Below are 8,926 nucleotides of genomic sequence, written 5' to 3' on the forward strand. Positions count from 1 at the left end.
ACCTGACCGAGGGTCCCGCGGTGCAAGGCGCGAATCAGGCCACTCGGTGTCGCCATGGCAAAGGCGGGGGGAGGGGGAGTCGGTAAGGAAGAGAAGGAGGGCGGGAACCCGGAACTGCCAGCGCATGCGCTCTGTAGTGTATTCGGCTCGTGCGGGAGTGCGCGTGCGCAGCCCAGGGGCGATGTAGTGTGAGCAGGGGCTGCCGGGAGCGCGTGGAGGCATAGCTGATGATCGGGGCGGTTACTGTTACGGAAAGTGGAATATCTTTAATTTAAGCTAAAATTCATTTCATCTAAGTAATTGTATTTATTGAAAGTCAGACAGAATGTCCTTCTGAGAGCATGTTTTCTTTCAAGCAGTGTTTCTTCAGACACTGCTCATCCTCTGGAGCTGATAACGCCTTGTGCTCAGTGTGGTCTGTGCTGAACAGGTGTCTCTTCCTCTGCAATACCCTCTGTCTCCAGCCTTTCCCTGGCTCAAACGCAAGGTCAGGCAGAGCTGGCAAATGAGCAAATGATCAGGCAGAGCTCCAAATGAGCAAATGATTTGGCTGTTGTGAAGTTCATAATAACATTAAAATTAGACCTTGGAAAGTAATAGAACATGCATAAGATTTCTGAGAGAATTTATCCATATGCATGTAATTGGGGAATCTGTTCTGTCCCAGCTCTTGTCTTGCTGCACACGATTAATGGAGATCATAGAATCATAGAGTCACAGAATAGTTTGGATTGGAAGGGACCTTAAAGATCATTCAGTTCCAAGCCACCTGCTATGGGCAGGGGCACCTCCGACTGGGTCAGGCTGCCCAGGGCTCCATCCAACCTGGACTTGAACACCTCCAGGGATGGGGCATCCACAATTTCCCTTTGGGAAACCTGTGCCAATGCCTCCTCACTCTCATGGTGAAGAAGTTCTTCCTTTTATCAAGCCTAAATCTGCCCCTCTCCACTTTATACCCATTCCCACTTGTCCTGTTACTACAAGCCTTTATGAATAGTCCCTCTCCAGCTTTCTTATAGGCCCCTGGCTACAATCGCTGGCTTGTGTTGCCCAAGCATGATAAAGGGTGCTTGTGTTCTAAAACTCCAAAATGAGTCTTAAGTGAGTTTTATTTGCTAGCATTCTCGGTATCATCATCAGTGCATCACCTCCCTTTTATCATGGGTTATGCCTAATGTGCTCAGTGCCCTTGAAACTGCCCTTCTCAGCAGCGTGCCCCCAGCAGTGCCCCTGTAATTGCTGAAATCTCCCTGACCTCTGCACCCATCAGGGTGCCTTGACTGTACCCTCTTCAGCCTTTCCATGGAGAGAGCCACCGCCTGGGCCCTGCTTGAGGATGCCTGCCGGTGCCCAGCTCAATTCTCTTTACTTGTCCCACTACTGACAGCCTGTACAGATGTGTATCCATATATAATAATGATTGCTAATGTGTATCCTTCTATGCTCCAGTTGCGTAAATCGAAAGGAAGGAGTACTTTGTGACTGGAAGCCAGAATCAGCCAGTTGGAGATCAGCCTTGAAGAGGGAACATGTAGGACATCATCCTAACCAAGGACGCTCAACATGCTAGCCGGACAAAAAGGTTACTTTGACATGAGTCCTGAACACCACCAGAAAGATCCTACAGTAGATACGCCAAGCATAATGAGTGTGCGATTATTAAGATTAGTTCCAAGAAATAGTGTGAATATGTAAAGCCTTTTTGAAAAATAAGATATGTATCCATGTCATGAAAAGATAAAAAACTCCAGTGCTGGTATCTGGGCATGCGTGTCTTAGGAGGAGCTGATCCCACATGCACCCAGAGCTGAATAAAGTGTGCCTGCTTTCTAAAACTTAAGAAGGAGTCTTGGAGAGTTTTGTTTTGACTGATATTTACGGTAACACTACCTAAAGTGAAAACTACCCTACAGAAAAACCTGAAAAGCGGCTCTCTGCCCTGAATGTATCCTGCTTTGTCCCAAAGGGCAAGGCCAAAGCAGCTTGCTTCATCTTTCTCCCCTGACACAATGTGACCCCAAATCTGCTTTTTATGCCTATGTTGCTTCCAATGCACCAGATAACAGACGCAAGGCAAAAAAGTAACAGTGAAGTTATGAATGAGGTTTATAAGTAACAATGAGGTTTAACATGCTCCTTCATGCTGTCGCTTAGTAAAGGATCCGTGTTTCCCTACAATTAATTTCTACCTAGTTTAATTCCCAGACTGGAAAGCCACAAAACCAATACTGATATCGTTACCGATAGATGTTCATCTGCAGGTCTGGAAGCATCTGGGACAGCGACTGTGGGAATCTGCTACTGCAGAACGTGGGAAAACAAAACAGCCATCAGGAAAGAAAGTGTTCTTGTAGGTTTGTTACCAGTGGCACTACATATGTGGTTTTTACTTGTAGCCAACTCAGTACTGAGCAATATTAGTCCAAAGCCTATCACTGACAAGAATACCATAGGATTTTCTAATCCTGAAGTAGTTTGAATAGCTAAAACCACTGTAAGTTTACATAACTTTATTTATTTTCACTTTGGTGCACTGGTTTGTAACAATTATTAAGTTTTAAAACTGTGTGTATACAGTGCTTAGTACGTTAGAACCTAATCTTCATTTAGTTCCACAGATTCTACTGTAATGTAAGCTGTAAAAAATCTATTTTGAACAATCAATAAGAACTTTAACTTGAACCCAGAAATCATGCATAGATTTTTTAAAAAAATTTGCATCATTACTATAGATATTGTTTATAATTTCAGCTGAGAACTTCTGTCTACAATGTTCATCTTTAGATGATGTTTTTATTCAGTGTTATGTTTCAGCAAAAATGTCTCAGCCATTTTTGAGAATGTAACTAGGCAAAAATCATGTGAAGCTGGCTGAATTGTAGGAGGCATCACGGAAGAGGCAAAAAAATGGAAAAGTCCAGGTGATATTTTTTGAGATTTTCTTGTCCTAAGGCCAAAAATTATTAAACAAGAGCCTGTGGTGGCTTCATTAATGTGAGACTGAATATGTGCTTTGAGTGGAGCATCAGACTTGACTTTAATGGTGTGACAGATGCACAGATATGTCTTAAACTAACATGGTGAAGAGGAGAGTGCTCAAGAGAAAAATGGAATATAAACAGCTTCAAAAAGTTGTAAAGAAAATTGAGATAATGTGATAAGGAAATGTTAATACATTTTTTCATTTGTAAAGGATTTAAAAACAAAACTCTTTTCCAGTTAGTAATTACCAAGGAGAAAGCTTTCTTTTGCACATCTACTAAATACAAATATTATAATGTTATTATAGATCAGTAAGTCAGCCATTGGCATGAGGCAAAATGATGAAGAAAAAAGCTACGTGGGATTCAGTGGTGAAAGGCTAATGAAGATGTTCTTGATGCTACATAAAAACCAATAGTGTTAAGTTTCAAGGTTATTAGAATTTGAGTTAATAAATAAACTGGAAAAGGTGGTACGTTTTAGATTTTTGTAATACCTTTGACTTAGTACCACGGAGCTTTCTAATTAACCATGCCACATTAAATGACTAAGGGCTGATTAGCTGACCGCTCTCCAAAAGTACTTATTAAATTTGAAGTGGAAGACTTTCAGTAGTGTTCTACAGCAACTTGTGTTTTGCCCTACTCAATATTGTTACAGGTAATCTGGAAATAGATACTTAATAATTTATGTTAAAATGTGCCCTTGGCACAAATACTGGCAGACTTGTAAATAACGCTAGAAACATGGTGATAACTTAGATTGTTCTGTAATACGAGTGTATTAAAACAAAGCATGTTTTAAAATCAAATGGAAACCCAAGTGAAAACTCAAATTAATTTTTTTCTTTAACCAGAACTGACACTGAGTTATTATATGTTGAACTCAAACTGAACAAAAAGAAAAAAATCAATACAATGGTTACACTAACTCTTTAGCACAAGAAGAGCCTGCTAGTATGACAGAGAAGTCTAGCAAAGGCAGAATAATAAGTGTGGGGTATTCTTGATGCAGGCATAGAGGCAGAGTGATGTAAATGTCTAAGGCAGGTGAGAAGAGGAAGAGGTTAGGCTGCAAATCCCAGAGAAGACATCCTGAGAGATGGTCAAGTTAGGAGAGGAGAAAGATTTACTCCTTATATTTATTGTCCTCTGAAATCTCCCGCTGCTGCTGAAAACCTTCTGAATTTTCTCATGTGTGATTCGTGGACACTTTTCCCTTACCCATATTACACCAGTGCACATTATGAATCCATTCAGGACCAGTTAGATGTGTAGAATCTGCTGCTGAGCCCAAATTAGGAAAACACCAGCAACAGGTGAATATGCACCAGGACTCAGTCAAAACATCAGTAGTGCAATTCATGTAAGATTTATGTATGAAAATTAGTAATTTTCTACTCTGTTGAGGGATTATGACAGAAAATCTTGTGGTAAGAAAGTTTTAAGACACCATTTTGAATAAAAAATATTTTTTTAAAATGAACAATAATCAATGAGGCAAGATCCTTGCAGAAAAAAATAGTATGCTACCATATAGCTAGAGACAAAAGAAGAGAAGGAAATAAATTAAAATCACATCAGATTTGACACTGTCATTTCTTACTTTCTGAGTGTTTGTGTTTTCTGTTGTGGTTAGGGAGAAGGGTAATTCTAATTGCCTTTGTTTTTAATGTTTGCTATTGTATTTCTCAGTTGCTGTCTAAAATAGGATCCCTTTGTGCTCTACATCGCTCAAGCACGCACCAGGTGACTGGTGTGGAGCGCCTGCTCCAAATAGCTCATAGTCACAACAGGCAAAATGGACCCAAGGTCAAAGAGTGCATGACATACAGCATCATAAATGAATTTGTAGAAATTACCTTTTAAATATTGTGGCTTCTGTTATTTTTTAAGCAAAGATACCACCTGAATGAATGAGCAAGGAAGGGGGATCTAGGCAAACTAGAGAAGGCAGAGTAGGGGTATGAGTTAGAGTGGGATCTGGAGAACACAGTAAGAAGACAAGTTGGCAACAGGCAACCAAAAAGCACAGGAAAGAGTCCAGTCATCTCTTTCACATTGTCATACAGAAAGGACTTTACTTGGGAAGTATAGGTTGGCTTAGTTTAAAAACGCGTCTTTGAAAGTCTTGAGAGCCTAGAGGTTAGCAGCAAGACTGTCTGGTGAGGGTGAATCAATCACTGTTACTTGTTCCATTTTACATTTTATACATGCTATGGGAGAATCGTTGACCATTTTTATGCATGTCTGTTCAGTGAAGTGTTGGCAGGGTAGTAATTTGAAAGTGCTGGAGATCTGGCAGAGAGCATGAAGAAGTGTCATATTATCTTCTGTGTGCTGAAACTGTTGATAGTATCATTGCATTGCAGAGAGCTATATCGTGTGAAGTTCATAGAAAAACACTGTACTAGTAGCCACTGAGAAATAAAAACACCTAGAATCTCCTGAAATCTGTAAACCTTTTCTCTCTGTAATATGTCGGGGAAAAGAAATCTTTCCTATATGTTCTTTTGTATTACCATCAGTTATGGTGACTGTGTTCTTTACATTCATTTTGAATCTGTGTTTCCTGTCATGAGCAGATTAAAAACAGAAGAGAGTGCAGTGAAAGTTTTCTATTGCAAACATCTGTGTCTGAAAACGGATTGTATTTCCATGTCCTGGAACATCAAGGGAAAAAGCTTGCCCTCCCCAGACACACACCTTTGGTTTGCAGCAATAAGGAGTTTATAGACAAGGTTGCTTTACTGCAGTAAATACTGTAGTAAAAAAACCCCAAATCTGCTATTTTTTCCGGTGGTTAATCCACGGTGGGTGTCTGAGGAGATCTTCGATCATTGTTCCCAGCAGAGAGCTATCAGTCTATATCTATAAAATGCTGGATACATTTTTGGGTGTAACACGAACAGTGCTTTTAATAACTCCTGTCTTTTGTATCTGAAATTCAGTTTTATATGCAAATATTGCTGTGCAGATAAATGTTCCTGGGGGCTGTCAGTAGAAATGGAGAATGGGCATACATACCCTCTACAAGTTAAATGAAATCCACAAACAGAAAAAATGGCTGTGTCAACAACTTCACAAAGGAAAAAAGTAGTGCTGACTTATGATCTGTATCTGTCTGCTTTTAAAGAACATAAGACTAGAAGAGGAGAGAAAAGATATGGTAAGAAGCGCTGGGGGCCAGGTACAGTACTTTCTCATACTTCCTGGTACTCTTGGGGGAATTTAGGCCTGGAAGGCCTAAATTTATTCATTTAGATGCTGCCCTGAGACCTTCCTATATCCTGCATAAATGCCCTTTTTTTAAAACTTCAATATACTAAAAAGCATGAATGCAAATATCATGCAAAATACATTTCACTAGATTTATGTAATCCCTTATCCCATTGTGCCCCAAAATCTCTTAAATTGTATGCAAAACTGAAATAAACAGTTTGATAAAATAATCATCTGTACTAGTTCTTCAGTCATGATCATCTTGGGCACTCAGGAGGCATTTGCTCTTTTGCTGGTATGTAACAGCGATTATTCCTTTCTGAAGTGGAAGCACATCTTCATGTAACAGTCCATGGACTAGAGTTTTACTTTGGGCAAGATTGTTAATGAGGATGATCTTCTCCCTTCTAATCATTTATCTCATCTGTGAAGCTTCTTCTTAAGCAAACCCATGGGATCTTTCCATCACTGTGAACATACTAAAGACTCTTAAGACTGCACATATTACCAGAATTAATGGAAAAACTTAAAAGTTTTAAAGAAACATGATAAAGTTAAGTAAGAAAAATCTCATAAGCAAGCAGATTTGGAAAAATTAGAAATGGGTAGCAGTTCACTCAGTCTGAACCCCTGCTTTGTAATCCTGGTTGTTCAGATTGGTAAGAGAACCTTACAGCTGCATTTTCTGCAGTGGCAATTAGTATGACGTATGTCTCGCTTTGTCTGAAGGATATATTGCAGTGTGAACATTTGCCTGTGACTCACATGTCTAGCCAAGGTTCTTAGAAACTACAAAGAGTATTGAAGGTAATCGCTTGACCTGGTTCTTGGAATAAGGATCTTCACGATGTGAGTGATAATAGGGTGCAGAGAGATCTGCTTGCCTAATTCACATTAAGTCAGGGGTAATCAGATACCAGACACTTTTGAAAAGTTATCGATGTAAAACCTATCCACATTTTTTTTTGATTGTTCCGGTTCCTAAAAAATACGCACTATTTCCAGTCAGCATTGGTCTAATTTCACTTTCCAATTTCAGATTGTATAATCTTATTGCCTTTTAAGCTAAAACACATTTTACTGTCTGAAATGTTCTTCGCTTATAATCAAAAAACATTTGGGTTTTTTTTTTTTGAGGTTAAGGAAATGGCATGGACTAAGTTTTTCAAAACTGTCATCATAAAATAAGCTTTACACATTTTAAATTACAGTCATAACATCTTAGTCTTTTCAGTTTTTCAAGCTCTTCTGTTCAGGGTAAGAACCGAAATATGCCACAATACTATTGCAATACTCAGTATCATTTGTCTGCTTCTACTCAACCATCTGCTAAAAAAAAAGTAGAAGTGTTGCTAAGAAAGTTTGCAGATGATGCAAAGATTGATAGTACAATAAATAACATTTATGTGTCTGAGAATAGTGCTAGTTGTTGCACTGCACTGAGAGCTCATATTTTTTCTGTGTGATTTCTGTCTGCCATTTTCAGTGTCAGTGGTTTGCACAGTCCCCCAACTTGCAAAAGTGACTTAGATTTTTTTTGTTTCCAGGTGTGTGACCTCACATTTATGTGCATTCAGACACATTGCTTGAATGGGTTCCCCTTCCTACCAAACAACCCTGCTGTGCGTAGCTCACTGTTTCTCAGCACTGTTCTTTATCATTCCTCCAAGCTGTGCACGATCTGCAAAGTTTACTAGCACTTCTTTCATATTTTCTTCTTTGTGGATAATAAAAATGCTAATTACTAAACTTAGATCAGAGGCTTAGCACCTTTTGAACTGGTAATGATTTAACATCCAATTAATGTGCAGTTAAATATATGCTTCACTGATTATCTTATGCTAATTTAAAAAAAATAAGACTCTCACAAAGTACCAAAAGAAATGCTTTTAAGAAATGTAGATATGGTACAGTGGAGTGTATTTCTAGATATCTGGAAGATTGAAGTGTATAAAATGCAGAGTTATAATCATCCTAAAAATATCAATAATCTCTAAAAATATCAATCATGTATGTTAATGTATTATTAAGTAACACTTCCAGATAAAAAAATATAAGTGTTAATTTTATTATTTTACCACTTAAACAAACATTCCTGGCTATGCCCTGACTATTTTGTTCCCATCTGGGGAGTGCAGAACACCTATGGTTTATGGTTACGTCGGCTGGATTTGCAGCTGCTTTGTTTCACCAGAGCAATGAAAAGTTGCTGAAATAGACTTGAGCACCCTTTGCTTTCTGCACTCCAAATTCCTGCTGATTTGTCACCTCCCACAATTAATTATTCTTCATACACAATCCCCTTGTTTGCATTCCCTTAGCCTGGCTTTATCCTGCAAATGTATGAAATTCCCCAGGCTCATACAACCCCACTCCACTTGTATGCCAAGCTGGCATTTAATTAATACAGAGTGATCAGCTGCCTGGAGCATTAGGTTGATTAGATGTGACAGCAAACCCCCCCTGCTCTGCCACCCGCTTTTCTTATGCCACAGATTTGGAGAGCTGGGCCAACTTCAGCTGCTGTGGAGCAAGGGGACTGCATGGGCACCAGCTCTGGCTGGGCAGGGTTGTGGCACCACCAAGCAGCACCAGTCCATGTCTCCAGCTCTTCTGGCCTCTTGTTGATTGTGGCAGTGACCGATCAGCTCTCCATGGCTTTTCCCTGAACCTTCTGTCTCAACTCCTCACATTTCCTCCATCTCATGCCCGAAGCGTCC

The 8,926-nt window shown here is 39.5% G+C and overlaps 1 protein-coding gene across 1 annotated transcript in view; it reads right to left on the reverse strand.

The window, feature by feature from the left end:
- WARS2 (tryptophanyl tRNA synthetase 2, mitochondrial) overlaps positions 1-1,460 on the reverse strand; it is a 49,293-nt gene extending 47,833 nt beyond the window's left edge. The window contains exon 1 of the mRNA XM_009556825.2: positions 3-1,460. Within this exon, the coding sequence (XP_009555120.2) occupies positions 3-56 (54 nt within the window). The 5' untranslated portion in view covers positions 57-1,460. The remainder of the gene's footprint in view (positions 1-2) is intronic.
- Between the last annotated feature and the right edge of the window lie 7,466 nt (positions 1,461-8,926).

The sequence above is a fragment of the Cuculus canorus genome, chromosome 1 (genome assembly GCF_017976375.1).
Source record: "Cuculus canorus isolate bCucCan1 chromosome 1, bCucCan1.pri, whole genome shotgun sequence".
Classification (NCBI taxonomy): domain Eukaryota; kingdom Metazoa; phylum Chordata; class Aves; order Cuculiformes; family Cuculidae; genus Cuculus; species Cuculus canorus.